The sequence below is a fragment of the Stylophora pistillata genome, chromosome 7, assembly GCF_964205215.1.
Source record: "Stylophora pistillata chromosome 7, jaStyPist1.2, whole genome shotgun sequence".
NCBI lineage: Eukaryota > Metazoa > Cnidaria > Anthozoa > Scleractinia > Pocilloporidae > Stylophora > Stylophora pistillata.
In genome coordinates, this window is record NC_142525.1 from 25023335 (window position 1) to 25048959 (window position 25625).

General features: G+C 38.8%; 1 protein-coding gene and 1 non-coding gene across 2 annotated transcripts; both read right to left on the reverse strand.

Moving 5' to 3' along the window:
* Positions 1-2161: 2161 nt before the first annotated feature.
* On the reverse strand, positions 2162-25616 carry LOC111341389 (uncharacterized). Its single transcript, XM_088728254.1, has 9 exons — positions 25395-25616; positions 23432-23525; positions 22247-22295; positions 20619-21816; positions 18006-18122; positions 17484-17603; positions 15170-15289; positions 7588-7662; positions 2162-5889 (listed from the first exon to the last, which is right to left on the reverse strand). The coding sequence occupies exons 3-9, from the start codon at positions 22262-22264 to the stop codon at positions 3083-3085; spliced, it is 4455 nt and encodes a 1484-aa protein (XP_088584380.1). The 5' UTR covers positions 22265-22295; positions 23432-23525; positions 25395-25616; the 3' UTR covers positions 2162-3082.
* Trnai-aau (transfer RNA isoleucine (anticodon AAU)) lies at positions 10614-10686 on the reverse strand. The gene has a single exon. It is a non-coding gene; the product is annotated as a tRNA-Ile (tRNA).
* Positions 25617-25625: the final 9 nt, after the last annotated feature.

Genomic DNA, 25625 nt, shown 5'->3' on the forward strand with positions numbered 1-25625 from the left:
CCAAACTTCCACTCAAAACATGGTTGGGATTTGTTGAATCTCCAATTCTCCTCAAACTTTATCAAAGTGCACTGCTAGAACGAGGCAAGTGTGCATAGAATCTGAAAAGTGGCACGAAAGGAAACACCCCTCTTATTCTGCTACAGCCGACTCACTTATCTCATAATGATATAATACAGAACAAAGCCTTGGAGGGGGCCTGTTCTGGGACCTCGTCACATGGATCATTACCGCTTACTTTCCACATGTCCATGACCTGCTACCCAGACGCAAACCACAGACTACATGACTAGGCTGAACTTGTGGCAAGGTGGATAGCTCGTTGATAGTAAATTTTTTGCGGATTTGAGGTCAAAACTACTGCACATGCCTGTCTATGTCAGATTCCAGTGAAACTTGTCACCTACCATCACTTTTTCAAGCGCAGATTTGCAGGAACAAGAGGGACCGCTGCAAATCAGTCCAAAAGTTTTAAGGACGATTCATTCACCTGCGTATACAGTTAAATAAACCTCATGTATCAGCTTTAAATTGATGAATCAAATCAACGTTAATGTCTTAAATATTTTTAAAAAAATTTGTAAATCCTAATAAATAGTCAAACCTTCTTCACGCTAATGACCTACTAAGGTAGTTCTAGAACAACTAGAAAAGTCCTAATGATGCGCATGGGCCATAAAGTGCTTTCCGATTGAAATCGTAAACCCAAAGACCAAAGTGAACAGAATAACCGGACCAACACAGGGCAGGAAACTTTCTTTTCAATTCACTTGTCCCTTCGGACAAGTGCAGTGTGTATTTTACTTGTCCGGACGACGAAACAATTTGTCCCAAAAAAGTCGGCAACAGCAGTTTAGGGTTTCAAAAATCCTTTTTTTAATTCAACCATGCCCAAGTTAAGTGAAAAGCTAAATAGTCAATAAAAACATTCAACGCAACAAATTGAATAAAGGTATATTCTTTTGATACATCTGTCGGTGTATGTCAATATGTTCATTCTACGTCTGACTCATCTTCAGAAATTTGGGGAAGTGGCGGTAGAATTTCGTCTTCTTCAGGTTCTAGTCTTGTGCCACTAGCAGTACGATTTGTTCCCTTTGCAGTGACTGAGAGCTGTCCAGAGGATACCAAGACAAAGTGCCTTTTCCTTTTGCTACCAAGAAACCAGTTGCTGATCGCTGGCTTTGGGTCAAAAGCATTTATACCTTTAGTTGATGAACTAACAGTCATGAGATCCTGAAGAGTGAAGCATCAACCAAGTCGGCAAACTGAGTCTTAGGTACTCCGTCTGGTCCGATGTATCTCGCAAAAACAGATTCTTGCTCGATGATCCCTGAATCTGTGCTCCCATCTGCCAAGACTGAAAAGAACCTTGCTTCTTGCAGCTTTTTTCTAATTATGTTTTGCTCAGTATCTGCCATTGCAGAAACGACTGTTTTACAGACTTTAGGATTTCTGTAATTAGGTCCCAGGTCAACCTGATTTTTCTCCTGAAGGTCACAAATACTGGCATATTTTTGAAAGGCAAGATTTTCCTTAGCGACATAGTGGGCAGTATTGAACAGTTTCTCTAGCCTTGCTTGTGATTCCTGGCTTATTCGCGAAAACATCTTCTGCAATGGGCTGTCTTCCCGTTTCTGGTCATTCAGCAGTCTCGTATGGCAAACAACATGGTGACGACTTTTTTAATGGGCAGTAAAGTTTCTCGTCTAAATCCTTGAACTCCATCCCCACATCCAATATACATCGGGCTGCTCTTATCTGCTATTTCTGGAAACTTCCGACAAGTGGCATGGAGCAGTGCATTTTGTTTGTTTTTAGCTCATAACAAACCCAGTCGAATTTTGTCATCCAAGCCAACTGAAATTTTCTTACGCGCTTGGTTTCATATTTCTTTTTGTTATCTTCAATCTCTATCCTTTTGGAAGGAACATCCTAGTCTGTATTGACATTCTTATGTGCTTCCGGTGACCTTTTCAAAAATTTTGAACAATTTTGATTGAGACATTGCCGATAGTCAAGCAAACGAGCGATTCAGGTCGCTGACCTCGCTGACCGTTACTGAAATGCACGTGTGATCGATGTACATGCAATTGTGCTGTACAGCGGGGATCGTGTGGAAATCAGTGGCGACGCTTAGCGAAGAAATCAAATACACAACTTGCACAAAAAGAAAACAAAGTTTATTTTCAAGGCATTTAGTTATAAACTACGGGAAAAAATGATTTATTATTTATCCAAAGTCAGGCAACGTTAGAGCACTACCACTTACTTGTCCAATCGGACAACTTCGATCATCCATTTACCTTGTCCGAATGGAAAAGTTACCCGTCTCGGACGTTCGGACGGGCCAAGTTTCCCGCCCTGTAACAAAAGGAAAAATTCTCAAATAGCCAATGAAAAAGCAAAATATTTTCAAATACAGACAATCATTTTTTAAATGCTTTTGCTCTTAACTGAAAAAAAAAACACAGACTTCTTGAGCTATCATTCTGAAAATATGAGGACAGCGAGCAAAGGGGTCTGAGGAATCACAAGAAAGAAAAAAAATAGAAATGAGTTGATGATGACTACACTGTGCAAATGACAATTTTCATGGTTTTCCTGAAGCTGGTAAGTCAATCACAGATATTTTACACAAAGATTTAATGTGATAACTACTACTACAGAAATGTTCAGATTCCATCACTACAAAGTGAAAAATACAATTCTTGACATACCAGCTATTACACTATTAGTCTCTACTTTCCCTATGTTTTGAAAATACTTCATGAATCAGAGATATAAAACATGATTATTTCACTGTTTGCACATGGATGGGCCTACAATTTGAAAGCGTAAAAAAAACTAATATAATTATTACTATGTCACATCAAGACTAAAGAGTCTATGCTATGCCGTCTGGGGGTGCTTAAATGATCACAGTTTCTGTAGCCTACGAGTGTTTCTCAGAGTACTCAGTTTATGTACCTGAAACCACCTTTTTCCATTGTTCTATAATTGAAATACTTTCATTTAGTCCTGGTTTGGACCAATAAAAATAAAGGTGGGACAAATTCTACAGGCAGGTAATTCATGCTCATTACTTCCTAATCCACATTATGCCAACGCCAACAACAGGATGTCGGCGTGATTCCAATAGGCCACCCAAAACCTTGAAAAAGTCTTTTCCTGACTCAGTCATTTGATTGTTTATCAAGCCTAGAAACTTCAAAGTCTTATTGTACTGAAGAACCTCCACAAATTCTTTAGCACCATCATCACCAATTTTATTTTCTCGCAGCTGCAAATATTTCAGGGTTTGATTTGTTTTCAGTGCCTGTGCAAGAGCTACTGCGCCTGGACAGTCAATGTGATTTTGACTCAAATCTAAACGTTCCAGAGTGCAATTAACCCTGAGACCTTCTGCTAGGAGTATTACACATGATGAGCTGATCGAGGCACGGCTTAAATCTAAACGGGTCAGCCGAGTGTCACGTGATTGAAGGGCCTTTGAAAACACTTCTGCTGATGAATCACCAAAGCAACATTCGGACAACAAAGAAAATTTCTCACCCCCTAAGTATAAATGAGTCAGAGAACAATTTGACTGAAGAGCCTTTCCAAGCTCTGTTAATGATGAGTCACTAAAAGTATGTCCATGAACATCTAGGTAGGTCAGCGAACTGTTATATCGGAGAGCATGTGCTAAAGCCTGTAACCCCTGATTACCAATTTGGTGATCACGTGATCCGAAGAACAATTTATTTATTTCACCGTCCAAATTTAAGTACCTCAAGGTTTGGTTAGACTCCAAAGCTTGAGAAAGTGCTGTGGCTCCCTTATTACCGATGCCATTATTTCCAATATTCAAGTGCTCCACTACTTTATTGGACTTCAAAGCTTCTGCTAAGGCTTCAACCCCGATAGGTGTGATCTGATTATTACCTAATCCCAAGTGAGTCAGAGTATGATTTGACTGGAGAACTTTTCCAAGTACTTTGGCTTCCACATCACTGACTCCGGTTCCATGCATATCTAAATGTGTAACCGTGTGATTTGCCTGAAGAGCTGGAGTTAGTGACGTGATCCAAACGCCATTCGTCAAATGTAAATGCGTAAGAGTACGACTTGTTTGAAGGACATCAACAAGTGCTGCTGCAGTTGAGACATTGAGTTCCCAATTTAATTTGTTCAGTTTGCAGTTGCCTTTTAGATATTCAGACATAACAAATGGAAATCGTGAGTTAAAGGTAGTGCCACCATGACTACTCTTCACTGTTATTTCATCCATGGGAAAACAGCGTGCAAGCATACCAGCCATCTTAATTTGGTAAGGTTTAAGTTTCCTTTTAGGTTCTTCACATTGAGTAATGGCATCCACTATTTTCACTAAGAACGAAAACTCCTCCTCAACTGAAAAAGGCCTCAATTTCTGTTGCTCTGACTCGCAATCATATCCAGCATCTTTACAAACATGGTGATATTTTAAGAGACGACTGGAGACAATTTCTCTTAATTTAGCTTTTAGTTGATCATCCTCATCACTGGAGAATTGGACAACTTTTTGATGCTGAAAGAAGGTGCATATATTCGAAACCAATAAGACGGCTGTATCATCACTTTTACTTGCTGCCATTGTCATGAGAAACTTCCACACCTGCCAATAATCATGAACAGGACTAAGCTGTGCCAGAAGGGGAGCCTTGTCCCTGTCAGTAGTTAGCAATTCATGCGCCACGTGGAATGCGGCGAAATATTCCTGGAAAGTCTTGTGGATAAATGCATAAGTTGGCTTCGGTTTGAGTTTGCTTGCACTGGCCTCTCGAGAAAGAAATCCAAGCTCAAGGAATTCATTTGACTGACTTTTCAGCTCCTCTAAAGAGAAAGCTAATTCATCTTTAAGCAGAGCTTCAAGAGCCAGCTCTCCTAACTGGTTTAGTTGGTTTGCGTACTTCTTTATGGGATCTTGGTAGTCCAAAGAGATCTCTTTTTTTGAACAATATCTTCTAAGAACACAGTTGACAAGTTCACTATACAACATGGTTCTGTTGTAAGGCAATATTCCACCTGTATCTTCAAAAACAAGACAAAGAAGAGCTGTGTTCAGTGCATTGCTAGTCAATTTTCTGAGCTGTGTGTCTTTTTCTATTTCCATGATCAGTTCCAAACCAAGACTCGGTTTGTCGTGACTGCGAAAATACTTCTTGATGTAACTATCTGCATCACTTTTGGTGTAACCTACAATCTCAAACAGTGCGTCACAGTGTTGCCGAACTTTCATCCCAGCTTCGTGTCGAGCTGTTAACATGACATATGTTAAAGGAAATACTCTTCCTTTAATCAAAGGCAAAAATTCTTCGAACAGGTTTTTCGGCAATTCATCCAATCCGTCAAGCACCAGCAAGACTCTAGTTTGGTTGCGGCGAATGAAATGGAAGAATTTCCCCTTGTCTACCTTGTCAACAGTAATTGGTAATAGCTGATCATCAATAGCATCCTCAATGTTCGCAGTCTTCATGTCACGACACATCAGCCGAAGAAAAACGTCCACTTTAGGAAAAGAAGATCCAGTTGTAATGTCCCCCACAGACCAATCATATGAAAGTTTCTGACAGTAAGTAGTTTTTCCTATCCCAGGTGGTCCCTCGATCAACACCACTCTTGTGTTTTCACGTTCACAATCACAGTCAGATTGACAATCACATGCTTTGTATGGTCTAAAGACATCAGTCATTTCGACGGGAACAATTGTCAACTTTGCTCTTTCCTTCTTCCGACCAACAATCTTCAGTCTCGTAAATATCTTGGACAATTCAAACAGTAATTCACCCTCACACCAAGGGAAGGGACACAGTACAGTGCCCTTGTACTCTCGTTTGATCAGCTCTACAATTTTCTCTGGGTAGTCTGAAAAGATAAATTAACTCTGCTGCCTAAATTCAACAGACTTTTAAGTCACTAGACACACAAACAGTCCTCCGTGATCCATCATTCAATTATTTGCAGATCCCACGAGATCAATGAAAAGAAGGAGTGAAGTGCATCGAACGGTAACACTTTCAAACCATGCATGACAAAACAGTTTTTGCATTGTATTACTAACCTTGATCTTGGTCAGGGGCATTGCTAAGATTTTTAACAGGGAGAGGGGTAACCTTTTCCAGGCTACTAAAAATTGCTTAAGAACAGAACGTAATTCGCTATCATTTGATGCACTTCACTTTTTCTTTTCATTGTGTTATCAGTCCCCTCAGGAATTACAAATAATGCTCTGCTCTTCAGCAATTATGACTACTCTCGTCCATTGAAAATAGCATATGGCTTCTATGGGCTATCAGAGTGTTTTCTCCACAAATAGGTATTTTAGATTGTGAGACAAACCGAAGAGTTAGTTTAGAGCAAAAAAGTTATATCAAATATCTAGGCGTTTTAATTGATCAAAATTTATCATGGAAAAACCATGTTGACTCTGTTATCGTAAAAATAGGTAAAACAATAGGGATGATTGCAAAGCTGAGGTACTTCGTTCCCTCTACTATCCTTGTAAATATTTACAATTCATTAATTCTACCTTATATAACTTATGGACTCCTTGCCTGGGGCAATGCGTCAAATGCTTATTTAAACAAGATTTTAGTTCTTCAAAAGCGAGTTTTGCGCTTAATCTATTTCACCGATCGAAGAGAGCATGCCATCCCTTTATTTGCCAAAGCAAAAATTCTGCCTGTTACGTTCCTATATTATGAAGCCGTAAGTAAACTTATGTTTGACGTGCACAACCAGAGGGCTCCCATTAATATTTTGAAACTATTTACTAAAACATCTCATATTCATACCTACAATACTCGATCATCCAAATCGCAGCTCTTTAGTACAAAGTACTCTAGACTTAACCTACGAAAAAAGGCTTTCTCGCGTGTTGGTGTCAAAATTTGGAATAAGATACCGAAAGAATTCAAAACGTTATCAAAACATTCCTTTAATAAACAAATTAAAACGTCTTTATTTCAGATACTAGATAATGAAGATTCTTATCTTGATGTTGAAAAGATCTCCTCTAAACTTAAGGACTGCATAATTAAAACAAATTGATCCGATTGCTTTCAGTACTAATGTATTTGCTTCTATACTTTATTGAACAACTATTGATGTATTTGCCAGCTATGCTTCTTTTTATAATTTAACAATATCTAATTATTTAGTTTTTAATTTTCTTTATATATTGTAAATAATGTTTGTTGATGATTGACCCGCCTCGAATAGCAAATTTGCTATCTGCGGGTCAACATAATCTAAATTATTTTGTAAGAAAAAGAAAAATAAAGTGTGTAAAGTGTGTAAAGTGTGTTAATCACTACAAATAGTTGAGAAGTATTCTCTAATCGTATCATGAATTTTTTAGTGTTTTGAAAAAAATTAATATCATCCGAAACCTTCGGACGAGGTAAATAATTTGTTGATACAGTAGTGTTACTGTGTTTATCCCCTCAAGCCTGGATAATTGTCTCAGCTACACCTTTATACTTAGCATGTCAGTTAAACATTCTGGGGGTCCCTATGAGAGATGACTATATTTTGAGGAATAGGGCTGTTTGAAAAACTTACCAGCCGACTTAGGATTTTCTGGGCATTGCATGATTAGGTCTGGTTCTACCAATTTTGTTATGCCTTGTACTTGATCTGTAAGAGATAATCAGTGACAGCAAGATTTCAACCTAAATAAAACTAAGAAAAATATCTGAAGGCATTTTTTCTAAATGGCTAAACAGCTCCATCATCAATTCTCAGTTCAAAGTTTTAATCTAAGTAACAAATTATCAGCTTATTGTATACCTTTGTTAACAGCTTAAATGATCGTAAATAATCCCCCATACCTAGTCTACCTTAATACTCCATCCCTTACCCCTCCTATACGAAGCCTTGCAAAAAGTGCCCTCAATCCTTTCACTTTTAAGAGTGACCAAATAGGACTTTTTCTTAACGCTACCAACACATTTTCAAGCCGAAGGGCACCAGACCTTACTTTAGCATCAACATAGTACTAATTGTTGTGTTGCTAAAGGTCTTTTACCCTGACAGAGCACTCTCATTGGTGACTTTGGATTTCACATGTTGAAAGTATCTGAGTGGGCAACATTGCAAAATCTATGACGTCAGAGGGTAACATTGTATTTTTTTTATTAGCTTTGCCAAACAACAATTAAAATATATAAATTGAAAAAAAAAAAGAAAAAAATTACAATCAAAGAACAAAACAAATATATATAGATAGATAGATATATAGAAGGGTTAAACTTGATATCCGTAAAACAGTGCTTAATACATATAGTAGAGCGAGTATAATGTGCGATAGGCAGAAAAAATCAACTACATTTTATCCCTACGGACCTGTTTCGGGGTTGTCCACTCATCAGGGAATTTTAATGACAGAATAACACAGTACCATTGTTTATATACCATGCTAATTAACATAATTGACTTGGTGCGAAAAGTGTCAAGTCAGCTGTTGCGTAGGAAAGTTTGTTTCTGTGTTGGCAGGAAGAGACGAGTTCGTTACGCTTGTTGAGTGTAGATAGGTCGGGTCGGCAGATGATCTGGAGTTTCTCTTTAAGGCATAGGTTGCATCGTTTGCTTGAGCTGTTTAAGGGCAGATGTCAAGATAGAATGCACCAGGTGATGGAATAGCCAATGTTGTTGTCTTTAAGTGTCCAGATGTGTTTACTGAGTCCGATAGAGTTGCGGTGCTTTGCGTGTTGGAACGATGAGGTGTGGTTGCTGTAGCGGGTCTTGAAGTCGTCTGAGGTGAGTCCGATGTATGAATCCGTTGAGTTGTTGTCTTTACGTGTAACGGTAGCTTGGTAGATAGCAGATTGTTGGAGGCAGTTTCTGTCTAGCAGGCATGAGTTTTTCTGTCAGCAGTTGCATTTCTTGTTATTGTTAGCGGTAGTGTCGGCGGTTGTGTCGGCAGCATTAGTCTTTATGTGGGAAGTCAGGATTCTTTTGTTATCTTTGTCAATGATTTGTTTTGTATTGTTCATGCAGCTGTAACTGATCTTGATTGTGTTTCTGTTGAAGATTTTTCGAAGCTTATGGTCTTTAGGGAAGTGTTTGTCTATCAGTACAAGGAATTTATGCCTGACGTTAGTGCTGGTGTTCTTGCTGAAAGGTGGGTTGTACCAAAGGATGTTGTTGCGTTGATGGTTCTTGCGCCTTTGCGTGTGCATTGGTTCATATCAATTGCTTCGCAAGAATGAAGAGCCCCACTACCTAGTGGTGAAAATGAAAAATGGAGATCGAGCAGTTGTGGCCCATGCACTCTGTTCGTGCAAGGGAGGAAGCGGTGCACATTGCAACCACATGTTTGCCCTTTTGTTCCAGTTGAACGACTACTCATGTTTAGGAATGAAAGACATTTCAAGTGAGGCCACTTGTACTAGTCAGCCACAGTCTTGGCACATTCCTTGAGCTACATCTATATCCCCCATGCCAGTTATGGGAACACATTACACCAGAGCCGCAACAGATAGAAGTGGAGCACGGAATTTGGACCCCGTAAAATGCAAGCTTTACGAGGCCAGAGGGCCAAAGCTGCGACAGGTAGACATGCAGCACGTGTTGTCCAATGTAGAAATGATGTGGATCACGGACAAACCCCCACCATTTTCTTATCTGTTGAGCGACCAAGCGCCCATAATAAAAGTAAATGCTGTCTTTGGAAATGTTCCTTTCGGTTCACCTTTGGTCGATCAGCTGCAGGACTTTGGTAGGCCAAACAAACTTAGGTCAACAACAAATCTGGATTTTGACACTTGTCCAGATTTCTTTCAGTCAAATCTCAGCCTTGACCTTGCTGAAGCCCAAGCCCTTGAAAAGAGAACTGTTCTTCAAGGAGAATCCAAGGAGTGGTTGGAGCAACACAAGCTCCGCCTTACAGCTTCCAGTTTTAGCACGGTGTTTCAACGTGTTCACAGGCCATCTAAAGCTATGGTAAAAAGCCTGTTTGCCAACAAGGACCTGTCAAAGGTCAGAGCAATTGCACATGGAAAAGCTAATGAGAGAGTAGCGCGTGCAATATTTGCACGTAACAAGCAAAAAGTGACAAAGACCTTTACAGTTCTTGACGCAGGCCTGTGTGTTAACCCACTCCTCACATACCTAGGGGCAAGTCCTGATGGGAAGATCTTTGATCCTCTTGTTGACCCATGCTATGATCTTCTTGAGATTAGGTGTCCATTTTCAAAGAGGGCAGATACCTTGGAGCAGGCCTTAGCGATACAATTCAATAATAGCTCCCCAGAAAACCTGTCGGCCGACAAGCGGCCGACAGTCGACCGACAAATGACCGACTATCGGCCAACAGTCGGCTGACAGTTTTCGTTACGTTGCAGACTTAAGTGGCGGCTGACAGACGGCAAACTATCGGCCGTCTGTTAGTAACTTGTCGGTGACCTGTCGGCAACGTGTCAGTAAGTCTTGTGCTGAAATGATCGCAAACACTTACTCATTTGGTTACGATGAATATATGAAGTTCATATATTTTGAACTGCGGTTATAGATACGTACGATGCACGATCCTCGCAGTAGAGAGCGCTATTTATGCAATAGCGAAATCAGACCTGAAAAAAAAAATCAGGCCTGTACGGGACTCGAACCACTGACCTCTGCGATATTAGTGCAGCGCTCTACCAATTGAGCTAACAAGCCAACTGGGAGCAGGCCGTCAAGTTGACTCGTAATAAAACCGTGAAAGTGATAAATGAGATACAATGAATATATGAAGATCATATATTTTGAACTGCGGTATTAGATACGTATGATGCACGATCCTCGCAGTAGAGAGCGCTATTTATGCAATAGCGAGAATCAGACCTGAAAAAAAAAAAAAATCAGGCCTGTACGGGACTCGAACCACTGACCTCTGCGATACTAGTGCAGCGCTCCACCAATTGAGCTAACAAGCCAACTGGGAGCAGGCCGTTAAGTGGATTCGTAATAAACCCGTAAAAGTGATAAATGAGATACAATGAATATATGAAGTTCATATATGTGCACGATCCTTCGCAGTAAAGCACTATTTAAGCAATAGTGAAAATCAGACCTGAAAAAAATCAGGCCTGTACGGGATTCGAACCACTGACCTCTGCGATACTAGCGCAGCGCTCTACCAATTGAGCTAACAAGCCAACTGGGAGCAGGCCGTTAAGTTGATTCGTAATAAAACCGTGAAAGTGATAAATGAGATACAATGAATATATGAGGTTCATATATTTTAAACTGCGGTTATAGATACGTATGATGTACGATCCTCGCAGTAGAGAGCGCTATTTATGCAATAGCAAAAATCGAACCAGAAAAAAATCAGGCCTGTACGGGATTCACTGACAGGTGACCAACAGACGGCCAACTGTTGGCCATCTGTCGGCCGACGCTTTGGTCTGCAACATAACGAACTGTCGGCCGACTGTTGGCCGACAGTTGGTCGACCATCGGCCGACAGTTGGTCAACCCTCGGCCGACAGTCAGCCGACAGATGGCTGACAGACGGGCAACAGTTGGCCGACTGTTGGCCCAACAGACTGCCGATAGTATCTTTTGGGAACTGTTCTTCACTTTAATCGCTCTTTCAACATGAATGCGGTGCTGCGCAATTGTCTGGGTCCTGATTACAACACCCTCTCCGAATCCCACTTTGTCCTTCATGAAGGGAGGAATATTCAATTTCAATTTTGCAAGGTCATCACAGATGTCAAAACTTTTGTCTGCCACGATGGCATCTCCTTCTTTTAGTTCTCCACATTGTACTTGTTGTTTTACAGATTCCAGAAACCCTGATCTCTGCACTATTTGTTTGTCAGAAATGGAACAATCGAATAATTGAGACACAAACATAATGCCACCATTAGGATCCACTCCCAAGAGAGACTTAAAATTTATGTGGGACTTGTAAGTACTGTAACTTTCACTTGCATCAACAGTCACATGCACAATAGTGTTAGGATACTTCTTAATAAATTCCTCTTGAGAATGTTTTATATTTATATCTCTATGTGGCCATATTTTTAGGCTGCCAATTACATTATACACAAAATTAACCCAGGTAAGTTAAGATTAATATTATTTACAGTACTCTGGATACACAAAACCTCTCTGCTAAATCAATGTTGGACAGTCCCATCCTCAGCTTCATCAGTAACATGAGAAACTCATCCTCCACTGAAAGCTTGTGTGCAGAGGGTCTTGTCATTGTTGATTCCCTTTCAATGCAATTGTTCCCTCCTTCAGTTTCCCTTCCTCTAACAGTTTCAATGTCTATCACACTTGCTTTTCCAGCTTCACTATCCCAGTAAATCAAATTTTTTGGGTCAAGATTGCGCAGTAGAAATTTAAGTGTATTCATGAAGTCAACATAGGAATTAAAACCAGTGAAATGTGTGAAACTGGTTTTAATTAATGAGCTTATCTTCTTTGGAGAGCGTAGTGCACTTTGAGATAGAATAAATATATGAAAATCATATATTTTGAACTGCGGTATTTGATACGTATGATGGACGATCCTCGCAGTAGATAGCGCTATTTGAGCAATAGCGAAATTCAGACCTGAAAAAAATCAGGCCTGTACGGGACTCGAACCACTGACCTGCTCTCAGTTGGCTTGTTAGCTCAATTGGTTAGAGCGCTGCACTAGTATCGCAGAGGTCAGTGGTTCGAGTCCCGTACAGGCCTGATTTTTTTCAGGTCTGAATTTCGCTATTGCTCAAATAGCGCTATCTACTGCGAGGATCGTCCATCATACGTATCAAATACCGCAGTTCAAAATATATGATTTTCATATATTTATTCTATCTCATTTATCACTTTCACGGGTTCATTACGAATCAACTTAACGGCCTGCTCTCAGTTGGCTTGTTAGCTCAATTGGTTAGAGCGCTGCACTAGTATCGCAGAGGTCAGTGGTTCGAGTCCCGTACAGGCCTGATTTTTTTCAGGTCTGAATTTCGCTATTGCTCAAATAGCGCTATCTACTGCGAGGATCGTCCATCATACGTAGTGCACTTTGATAGCAAGTGGTACACAGAAAAGCTATGTAGACATGGTATCCTGTGAGATATATCTGTTAATTCGCAGAAATCATCCTCTTGCGTTTGATTCTTGGGTAATAGCCCATTTCCGAATTACCCTTGGCCTCTTTTTGAAAACGAGGCTTGGTGCTCAACCATTCTTGTGAAAATGAATTTAATTTGCATGTGAATGAAAACTTATCATATGAAAAGATGAGCACCAGGATTCGTTTTGAAAATGAGGCAAAGGGTAATTCGGAAATGGGCTATTGTGAAGAAGAGCTCCCCAAAAAACCTGTCGGCCGTTTGTCGGTCGAGTGTCGGCCGACAGTTGGCCGTTTGTCGGCCAACTGTTGGTCGGCTGTCGGCCGACAGTTTTAGTCAAAAGTGTCGGCCGACTGTTGGTGACCTGTCGGTGAAGTGTCGGCTACAACGTGTCGTAAACTTTACCTTATTCATCCATAAAAGTGAATTGAAAAGATACACTGCGTACTGTATGGGGAACTTTAGTAGGTACAGTTGTTGTAGAAACCAATCCTAGCGCGAACACCACTAAGAACAGCCAAATTTTCAACGTCTTAACTGCGATCTCGCTACGAGTTATTTGTCCTCCATTTTGAAATGTGTACCTAGGTACCATTCCCCCTCCAATTAACTAGTAGGCGTTATTGGGCGAATTGTACGTGGAGTTCAGCGACACGACTGAAAAGCTTCCAAAGTAGCTTTCTCACTTCCCCTTGGATTTCTGAGGTTGGATTAAATCACCTTTAACCCTTACTATATTGATTGTCCTGCTGGTTAATCGTCTCCGAAAGAAATCTTTTTACCATCGATCAATAAGTCGGCTAAGCTTAACTCGTGTTTATCTAGTCTCCCTCGTAGCCGTTTTCTCGGATGTCACGCAACGCTCCTCCTTTGGGGGAGCGTTGCGTGACATCAGAAAAAACGGCTTCGAGGGAGACTAGTGTTTATCGGGACTATTATCGTTTCTGGGTCATGTTTACTGCGTGTTTTCACACGCAATAACCTGTCAGTAGCCTGTCGGTTAGCTGTCGGTAGTCTGTTGGTAACCCGTCGGCCGACCGTTGACCGACAGGTTTTTTGGGGAGCGCTTCTTCACAATCACTGAGTTTTGTGTGAAGTCAAAGTTAGCCCAGAAAGATTTAAAGTTTCGTCACCTTCGCCCTTAGATGCTGTGTCAGTCGCTTCTTCTTCCTCTTGCCTGCTAGTGTTCAGCTTTTCTACCGCAGACCTTGCCACAGTTTCTGGACTTTCCTTACTCCAAGCGAATATAGAAAGGACTGCGTTGCGTTTTAATATGAGTTTTTTTCGCGTCAGGATTGATGAAATCTCCAGGGCTGAAGTGCTCACTTTAAATCTTCACATGCTTGTTCACATTAAAATAATTAGAATTTCTTTACATTTTTGCGATCCATGTCTTCAAAAAAGCCTTGTTATCAAACGGAAGCCCGTGTAAAGAAATATCTGGACGTTTATCAGAGCTACTCTCGCACTCTCCGCTGCAGCAAAAGTGCGGCATTTTTAAGATGCAATTTCCACGTGCGAACCGAAATGTGTTTGTTTTGATTTCTACCCATTTCAAGTCACATGATCACCACTCCTGAGTTAGCCAATTGGGGAGATGACAAAACGCGGAGCCCTACTCCACGGAGTAGCCCTAAAAATCATATATTGGTCAGATAAAATACTTTATTTAAATGTAATCTGTGAACGTGTTCTTTAATGGACCGATTACCATCCTCATCTTATGATCTTCAAGAGGCCAAAAGTGCGGACGTACTTCAATCGGCAGCGGGTTTTACGTCTTTCAAAATATTTAAATGTAATCTGTGAACGTGTTCTTTAATGGACCGATTACCATCCTCATCTTATGATCTTCAAGAGGCCAAAAGTGCGGACGTACTTCAATCGGCAGCGGGTTTTACGTCTTTTCAAAAACTGTAAAGTTTTTGTCTCTGAGGACAAAGCCTTAATAATAAAGGAAATACCATAGTAGTAGTAGTAATAGTTAATAATAATAATAATAATAATAATAATAATAATAATAATCAACATTGCTTTACAAAAAAAGTTTTAAGTATAACACAATGACCATAAATTTCACTAACTTTGACTGGGACTTCTCACTTGAACAAGTCTGTCTTGAGTTACAGAGGTCAAGGAGAAAGGACACTGTCCATATTCCATGGAAGAATGAGATGATCGACCACCCAAGGAGCCTTTCAGAGCTGAAAGAGGCATAACATTAGTTAATTACATCCCTAAGACCAGTTTTCTGAAGGTTGATTAATGCTAACCTAATGCTAAATTTTAATTTGGATCTCTTCATTCCCTTCTTCAAAGCCTTTTCAGGATACTTTTCTTTAAGAGCATCCAATAACCAAATTCAAGACAAAAAGAACTGTACTGAATTTTCTTTCAAACCTTTCAGATCTGAAATCAGATTTCACACTAACCCCGAGTTACCTTAATCCATTTTTTTACTACCCAGCCCTTTTAGTTGATAAAAAAGAAAATACAAGGAGATGCTTTCTAAAAATTTCATGGGAAACTAGTGAGCTTTACAAGGCATGCAAGTTTGGGAGTCATTTGAAAAAGGTTACTAGCATCATTTCATATATCAACATTACCTTCAAGGTGATCATAGTTAACTGATTTTCCTCTGAATTGTTTGGAATAATTAGAATTTCTTTGCATTTTTGCGATCCATGTCTTCAAAAAAGCCTTGTTATCAAACGGAAGCCCGTGTAAAGAAATATCTGGACGTTTATCAGAGCTACTCTCGCACTCTCCGCTGCAGCAAAAGTGCGGCATTTTTAAGATGCAATTTCCACGTGCGAACCGAAATGTGTTTGTTTTGATTTCTACCCATTTCAAGTCACATGATCACCACTCCTGAGTTAGCCAATTGGGGAGATGACAAAACGCGGAGCCCTACTCCACGGAGTAGCCCTAAAAATCATATATTGGTCAGATAAAATACTTTATTTAAATGTAATCTGTGAACGTGTTCTTTAATGGACCGATTACCATCCTCATCTTATGATCTTCAAGAGGCCAAAAGTGCGGACGTACTTCAATCGGCAGCGGGTTTTACGTCTTTCAAAATAGGGAGATGACAAAACGCAGAGCCCTACTCCATGGAGTACCCTATGGAGTACCTGGATGAAGTACCCCTAAAAATCATGTATTAGTCAAATAAAATACTTTATGAACATGGTGAATCGTTTAGATGTACATATCCTGATATATTTTGAGCTTGTCAGCTCTCCGATTGTCGCGGTTCGATGTAGTACACGAATTGACCGCCATCTTGAAATTAACATTAAACTGCTGACCACTTCCAACGGAAAGCTTTAATTTTGCTAGCATCCATGAACGTTATCGTTAATAACCCGACTACCATCTATTTTCATATGATCTTCAACAGGTTAAAAGGAGGGACAACCTTCATTCTGCAACGGGTTTTACGTCTTCCAAAAATACCTGTTTATGTGTGACGTCTGCAAAAAGCGTGGCGCTCCATCATGGGTTTCTTAAATGTGCGAAACGATGAGGATACAAGCTTACATTTGTAGTTTGAGACTTAAAAAGGTAAACCCTATCTTTAAACCGAGCTTCTCCTCACCCATCTATTTGTAGCGCAATAAAATTGAGGTATGTAAACAAACCAAAAAAAAAAACAACAGTGACGGGTCAGCAAATAAATCCGACTGGAGTTGTTGATCTGGAAAATGCAGTAAGCTAAAATATTTTACCTCGTGCAGAAATCGAAACAGTGGGTTTTGGTCATCACATGGAGTTGTTTGTCTTCTCGTCAAAGGACTCATTACACAGCGGTAAAACCAAAATGGAGGAACCCAAGTAAGACTGAGAGCCCTAGTAAACTGTCCCCCAAAAAACTGGATTGTATCGAACTGTGACATTCGGAGAGCTGGTAAGCTCAATATATTTTAGGATATGTACATCTAAACGATTCACTATGTTCATAAAAGATTTTATTTGACCAATACATCACTTTTAGGGGTACTCCATTAAGGTACTCCATAGGGTACTCCATGGAGTAGGGCTCCGCGTTTTGTCATCTCCCAGCCAATTGTGTCTACTGTGTCCTCTACTCTCTTCGTAGTCACACATGACATTAACACTGGTCCTGTGGCAGACAGTTTTAATCAATATGTTTCCCTTTGGACCAATTGCTATGTGTTTTAAAACATTTCCATAGAAGAGATATAAAAATAATTATACACCAAAACTGTAAAGTTTTTGTCTCTGAGGACAAAGCCTTAATAATAAAGGAAATACCATAGTAGTAGTAGTAATAGTTAATAATAATAATAATAATAATAATAATAATAATAATCAACATTGCTTTACAAAAAAAGTTTTAAGTATAACACAATGACCATAAATTTCACTAACTTTGACTGGGACTTCTCACTTGAACAAGTCTGTCTTGAGTTACAGAGGTCAAGGAGAAAGGACACTTTCCATATTCCATGGAAGAATGAGATGATCGACCACCCAAGGAGCCTTTCAGAGCTGAAAGAGGCATAACATTAGTTAATTACATCCCTAAGACCAGTTTTCTGAAGGTTGATTAATGCTAACCTAATGCTAAATTTTAATTTGGATCTCTTCATTCCCTTCTTCAAAGCCTTTTCAGGATACTTTTCTTTAAGAGCATCCAATAACCAAATTCAAGACAAAAAGAACTGTACTGAATTTTCTTTCAAACCTTTCAGATCTGAAATCAGATTTCACACTAACCCCGAGTTACCTTAATCCATTTTTTTACTACCCAGCCCTTTTAGTTGATAAAAAAGAAAATACAAAGAGATGCTTTCTAAAAATTTCATGGGAAACTAGTGAGCTTTACAAGGCATGCAAGTTTGGGAGTCATTTGAACAAGGTTACTAGCATCATTTCATATATCAACATTACCTTCAAGGTGATCATAGTTAACTGATTTTCCTCTGAATTGTTTGGAATGACGATCACCTAAAACAGTAGAGGCTGGCCTCTTATCTCCAGTTGCAATACCTGGTCTGCTTTCTGAACCTTAAGGTAAAAAAGAACAAATTACATTAAAATTTAGTATTTATAACCTAGCGATTCACTGACTTATGGTTATCATTTCACCTTGTCTGCTTATTTTTCCCCTTCAAAAACATGAAGAGATCATACTGAGTCCATTAGGAAAATTAGTTCTTAAGATAATTTCTTCAGAAGGGTGAATATCGAACTATAGCTCTGTCTTTAACTATCTCATCATACAAAAAGCTTCAACCTTCTCAGTACAACCACATCTAATGTGCATTGTTCACTGTCTCACAGTTTAATTGACTTCTTTACATCGCTACCACAGCCATAGGTTTTTGAGATTCCCTGACCTGTAGCATTTGACTTCTAATATAAATGTGTGTAATTACAGTTTCATTAGCAGCATATAAGAAGTGGAACCGGAAATGCTTTTCCATCCTATTTTGTATGCAAAACAGAAAGACTGACATCATTTGTCAAAAACTCAGTCAAGTGTAAAATGATGCCATTTAGAGCAAAAACTGGTGCGATTTGTGAATTTATTATACATTGTCGTCACCATCTGTCTTCTCACTGGCTAAACGCCCACAGTTAATTCTGGGAAACAGTGCAACCTACAGATTATTCACTAATCTGTACCTACAGATTAGTCAATTATCTGTAGGTTTTGCGTACAATGCATGATTTCCGGTGGACATGACAACTTCAGCGCGGTTTAAGTATGTACCCACATTTTGTGGGTCGGTTAGGTATTCATATATGCACTCTATTGTTTTTCTAATTGAGTATTCATTATTCACGGCACGAACAATTTCCGAAAATGTAGCTAGCTTGCACGATCACAAGCGCTTTGATGTTAGGTGTGATATATTTCTTTTGTTTCCAGTTTCATGCTCGAATGATGTTTTGACACACTATTGTTTCATTAAAATTAACTTTATAGTTAAAAGTGGAAAGCCAGAACTTTTATCATGCTAGAAGTGTAAGATGATGATGCCATAGCCATTGCGTTGCGTAGCAAAAAAATATCAAAGGTTATGGGTTCGCGATTGAGTCCTCCAGGTCTGGTTTGAAAACAGCAAATTTTTAAACGTCTTTCCTCTGTAAACTAATAAAAATGTTTCGCTCCTGAAGAACAATGCTAAGATCTTAACCATTTGACTTTTGCCGCAGCACATTTTAAAAGTTATACCAACCGTTCATCAAAGAAATGGCAGCAACTTGTTAACATTGAATAAAACATTAGTTCCCACTAAAAAAATTCCCTTTCTCTTTTTACATTGGAAAGCTTACTGAAGTTTCCAATGTAGCTAAAGAAACCTCATACACAAAAAGTAAACAGTTGGCGTTTGCGAATCGGAACATAGGAAAAGCCCTTCTGTTGACATTCGTGGTCACGAGCGAAAATATGCTAAGCAGCCACAGAAATCTGTTTCTCCGCTTTACCTCAACTAAAAGTTTTGTTTAAGGGCTCGTTTTAAAGCTTTTGAAACGCTTCTCAACACTAAACCAAAAGTGAAATCATTATTTTAGTGTGAAGCATTCAGTTGCAGAAAAACACAAGGTGATATTTTTGGTAAATGCGAATTAAATATAAACAAATGGATACTAATTTGATGCCACACAATTAGCCTACATTGTTAAAGCCTTTTGAAAAAGAATAATAACTTCTCTGCTCAAAAGTTGCAAGTTCTTCCATCTACAGCCTCCTTACTCTCATTGAATAGAAGGCCGAACGCGAGCCAACAGCTCTCGGAAATGCAGCTTTGAGCCCTCGCGATAAAAATGCAGCGGCTACCCCCATTTCAGAAAGACACACTTAAACCGTCGTGAAGTTGTAATGAGCAATGTCAAGTTTGCGGACAGCGAAGTAAGAATGGCTTCTCAATTTGGTTCATCGACCCAGAGAGAAAGTGAGAAATTACTTGAAGATAAAGATTCAGAAAATACTAAAGATCGACAAAAGTGGCAAAGGAATTGTTCTACGAATACCTTAAAGAGAAAAATATCTAGGAGCCACATGGCAAAAACTGAGGAATTAGCCCAAGTGTTGAAATCTTTTAATGTGGAAGCGTGAGAAAAGGATGGATCGTTTTGTTCGAAAATAAACTGTGTTTGCTGCGATAATGTATTTGATGTTATTTTCTTTAAAACAATGTTTAATAAGACAATTATTGAATTCGGTTTTTGTGATATCCCGAATAATCAAGGTCTCGATCGATTAGTGTTCTCAGCCTTAGGCTTCAGCTGATAACACTTACCTCGACCTTGATTATTCCGGATATCACAAAACCTCACCCAATAATTGTTTAAAATTGCACCAATTAGAGCCTGCAATCAGATTACAGGAACCACCAGTGATTTCAAAATGGATGTAATAAAAATGGAAACAATCACCAATTTAAGAAGCTCCTGAAATGGAAATAATTATAGAGATATCACGGTGAAGAATATAAAAATAGATGACTATGTTGGACTGATTTCCCAAAAGAACTAATGAAGAGACAAGCTTACCAAATATGAGACTGTACATCCTCTCTACAAGACTTCTAATGGGCTCTTTCCAGCTGTACATCTCAAAGTACTTTTCACGAAGAAACTTTGTTTCTGTAAGTCGCACACTCCTCTTTTTCTGTCGCACAGCCTTGATTTCCCTGGCCCAGTCTCTAGGATCTTCAGAGGCGATCACACAGTGTGATCCAAAAGGCACCTCCTTCAGAGCTTCTCCAAGACCTGAATTACCACTGACAAGTACCGGTAATCCAGCAGATAAGGCTTCAAGAGCCCTAAGTCCAAATCCTTCAGTCTTGGATGGCATTATGGCAAGATCAACCTCACACAATAAGTTAGCTAATACTTCTCTACTGTCACTGAAGCTGCGAACAATAAGCTGATTACAATCAATTCCATGTTGAAGAAGCTCATCTGCTATTTCCTCCCCTTTCTTTCTTGGTGCACCAACAAACTTGAGTTGGTAGGATTTATCTTTCAACTCAGCAATTGCTTGAGCTGCAAGGTCAAACCCTTTCAACATGAAATCTTCACAGCAGTCACCACTTCCAAGGACTAGGACACGGAATGTTCTTCTTTCTTCTGTGGCTTGCTCCACATCCAAAAATTCAGAGAATATGCCTGGAGTAAGATTAAAAACATTTTGCTCTTTTTTACTACAACGAAGGTAACGTTTGTAAGCATCTGTCAGCCTGGGTCCAATTGCTACAACTTGATCAGCCTTCTCACACAATGCTACTTCCGTTTTTTGCAGTTGTTCACCTTTTGAAATGCTTTTGTACACTCCAAGTTCTTCTGGGGCAGTGTGAACAACTTGGATCCATTTACAGTTGTGCTGTTTTCTAATGACCTGCACTTGTCTGCCAAGAGTTACTCCATGTCCTACCACACAATCCACGACATGTCCATCTGGGACAAACATCAGACGGTCAACTGGATTTATACCAGGTAGTGTTTCAGCAACAACAAGCCGAACATCATGACTTTCCGCATTGTTCCTGTCTTCTTCACTACATTGTGGAAGAAAGACACTAACTTCCACATTGGAGTGTTTAGCCAACTGTATGGCAAGCTCTCTGTTGATGGTTGACAGGTCTCCATCAGTTGATGATCTCCACTCGCTGCTCAGCAAAGTGACTTTCAGTGTCCTGTTTTTTTGGCCTTCTTGTGATGTAGAGGCTACACTGGGAATGTCAAAATCCTACCAGAGCAAAAGAAAAAGTATTCAAAATAATTTGCAAGTCTCCTCTAGGGAATTACTTGTTTATGTGCAAAAATACTGTATGTCTGTCTAAATTTGCTGCTCACTGTGTTCTTCCTAATGTCACAAAGTTAGGTACATGAATGGGATGCATCAATTCTAAGTTTCATCAACCTCCTGACTTCTACCTAAGTTTTAACTGTCCATATAATGCATATAACAAATATTTTCTTCTTTAGGACTATAATTAAACTTCTTTTCTTTTTGAAACTCAACATGCACCAGTAGGTAACTATTCTATTTGCTTGCTGTAAACATCTAACCAAAGAATAGTGTTTTCCTGTTTAAAAAGTCTAGTAGTATTTTTCATGGTGCTAAAAATTAAACTACACAGTCTCACAAAAAGATTCAGTTATCGCATTCGTCTTACCTTTGATAGCCCAGACATCACTGAAGACTTTTACTATTGAATATTGTAGCTAAAAAGGAAAAAACAATAAAATGTCAAACTACCTTCACTTCTCCACACTGAGCAATATGGGGCTCAACAGGTGAGTTGCAGAAAATTGAGAGGTTTAAAAATATATTGAAATAAGCTTTTGTGTAAGAGAAAAGTTAGAAATCTAAAACATGGAACACCTTTACAGTCAAACTAAGTGAAGCGTACCCCTCAGGATTACATTAATGATTTGATTATTTGAATATTGAACCCGCTAATCGTTTCAAGAACGCAATAACAAATTGAATATTTGAACATGGAACCCGCTAACCGTTTCAAGAATGCAATAATGGATTGATTATTAGAATATTGAACCTGATAGCCGTATTCGTTTTGAAAAGGCGCAGATCATTGTTCAAATCAGAAGTCCATTTCTGATTGGATTATGCGAACATGTGATGATGTATCAAAACCATTTCATCATGGCATCAGACGTGGTGGGAAAGGTGAGTTAGAGTGTTGTGTAGAACTTCTTGTTAATATTGTAAATGGAATGTTATCGAGAGCTTTTTTCACCCATTTACATCTTGACAAACTTGTAGAAATTCTTATGTGTATTCATGGTCGAAAAAACTAGTTTATGGCGAAGCCATTGCAAGACTTTTTTTATTTCGTTAATATTTGCGACCAACTGTTTTCGCAGTGTTTTTACAGTGCAGTTTGTTCATTTTCAGGATTCCTCCTCAAATAGAACAATCTTATTGGACTTCAGAAATGGACTTCTAATTTGAACAATGATCCGCGCCTTTCCAAAACGGATATGGCTATCGGGTTTAATATTCAAATAATCAATCCATTATTGCATTTGTGAAATGGCTAGCGGGTTCAATAATCAAATAATCCATTCATTATTGCATTCTTGAAATGACTGGCGGGTTCAATATCCAAATGATCAATTCATTAATGTAATCTCCAGGGGTACGTTTCACTTAGTTTGACTGTAAAATAATTAATGTAAATAGCAGGACAGTTAGGGCAAAGAAAACTTGAACAGGAAGGTACAGTTAATATCAACCAATTCCAAGGAGTCTAACACCAAAGAGCCATGAACTGGAAGGTCAGAAACTTTAACATGAAAATTTGTTGGAGTAAACAACAACACCAAAGAGGAATTACCAGTAGCTTGCACCCCTCTGGTCATCCACAAGAGATGTCTGTTGTGCGGTAAGGATTCCATCAAGATCTTGAATCCCAGCATGACTCTCCAACCCTTAAAAGTAACAGTTTGTAGAAAAATAATTATTGTAAGGAGATGTAACAAATTAAAGATTAGTATGTATATTCTCCATACTGTTCCCTGTACATTTCGAAAGATGCTGACAATGAGAATTCCTTTGACAATCAAGACCTCCTCCAACTGGTGAATCAGATGATTTCCTATATTCTTGTGACTCTAATGTGTGATTCAAGGGTGATATTGTAAGGAAAAATAACATGTTAATGCCACACATTCTTAAGTGTTAAAGGTTTAAGTAATGGAGAAACAAAATTACATAAATTATGCCAGGAAAACATTATCTATTGAAAACATTTCAGATTTCTAATAAATTACCGTGGGGAAAGTAGAATGTTATGGTGATGTTTTGCATTTAATTCAGACTTAAGCCAAGAAGCAGCTTATACATATTACTGATACTACACCTGACACAACACTTTGAAATTGAAAATTCAGTTTATTTAATTGATCAATCTGCTTTTTACTGAGGTTTCAATAAACAGAAATCTTGGCTAGAGGGCTTTACAGAAGAGTTTGCAGACAAAGTACCATACACTGTAGGTTTGAAAAACTGGTAACTCATCACAACCAGAAAATTTCATAATATATTGCCACACAGCCATCCTACAATACAATACAATGTAAGATGCTACTTTTATCATGCAGGACCAGTTAGACAGTATGAATATTGCAACCACATCCACATTGCTGCATTTCTTTTGTTCACCGGATGACTCAATAAAACATGTGCACAAAAGTTGTTCGCTTTGCCAGTGTTGAATTCAGAGATCACAGTTCAATTAATTATGCACAACCTTACACTCTGATTTCGATCTCATTGTGAACAAAACTAGAGACTGATTGACATTGAGCATGTACAAAATAATATGTTTCCAGTTAAAGTAAAACATTAATCATACATTAGCACTCACAAATAGGTCTCACAAATATACATTAATTTTATGCACAGGTAACATTATACTGGTGCCACTGAACGTTTCTATTGCATAATTGTTGTTTCAAGTTGGTCTCTGCAACCCAAAGAGCCAATAAAACCACTGAACTATAAATGTTAGAGACACAAGGCTTTCCTCCAAGAGAAATGATATAATGTTGAGCAGGTTAAGGTTCTGCATGCATTTAAGATATCATAATTCAAGCAATATTATTTTTATTTGCACTCAACTGTTTACAAATTTTGATAACATCTGTACATAATGTATTGTTAACTCTTGTTACCTAATTTAATTGCCCTTTAAATTTTACCTACATTCGGAGAAAAAGGGGTAATTTAGAGCATTACAAACGTATACAGAAAAATCAACAGATGAGTGACACAAAGAATTAAAAACTAATTAAACGCAGAGAAAATTACCATAGAGGTTTGAAGTGAAGCCTTACATTGTGTTAGCTAATTTCCACCTTCGCTTTTAAATTGTTGAAACGAGATTGGGTTTGCCTGTGTTATTGTGTGTAATCAATTACTTTTATATATATCATTCAAAGAATGCCTAATCGACACTTCTGAGAAAAGCATGTCCACATATACATACGTTCTCAAATAATAGCGAAATTAATACATCAAATAACTTCCAAATACAGCACGAATAAGCCGGATCAAGGAACATTCCACTATAAGGAACACACTTCTGGGCTAAAAACGTACGTAATCGAATCCAAATCGAACGTTGTTTGGTTCTTGGATAAACTGAATACTTCGAATTAATAGACTTTTATTTTCCAGTTTCAGTGCTATGATATGACTCGAATGGTACTGATGAAAGTTGCCGCAGCTCACTGTGAAAAACGAAACAGGTTTGTCAAAAACGAACGCGAAAAGCCATCGCAACAGACCTAACATACCTTGCGCTCACGGGGAAGTTAAACATCACTGGACCTCAACTCTGGACAGCTCACATTTTAACCAAATTCGCCAATGTACATTTTAGCTAACGCAGTGACTACTCTTCTGGATATCCTGCAGTTTTCTTTTTCTTTGAAAGGCGCGTTTTCGAGCTATTTCTTCTGTTCTTACAAGATGATGCGTAATCAAGACATATCAAGCAGAGGGCAAGTAATTCATGGCAGTTCAGA

Coding starts and splice junctions, on each gene's coding strand:
- LOC111341389 (XM_088728254.1), bottom strand. Junction 15,290..17,483: donor AGTGAGAAGTCCCAGTCAAA/GTTAGTGAAATT, acceptor TGCCTCTTTCAG/CTCTGAAAGGCTCCTTGGGT. Junction 5,890..7,587: donor AGAAAATCCTAAGTCGGCTG/GTAAGTTTTTCA, acceptor TTATCTTTTCAG/ACTACCCAGAGAAAATTGTA.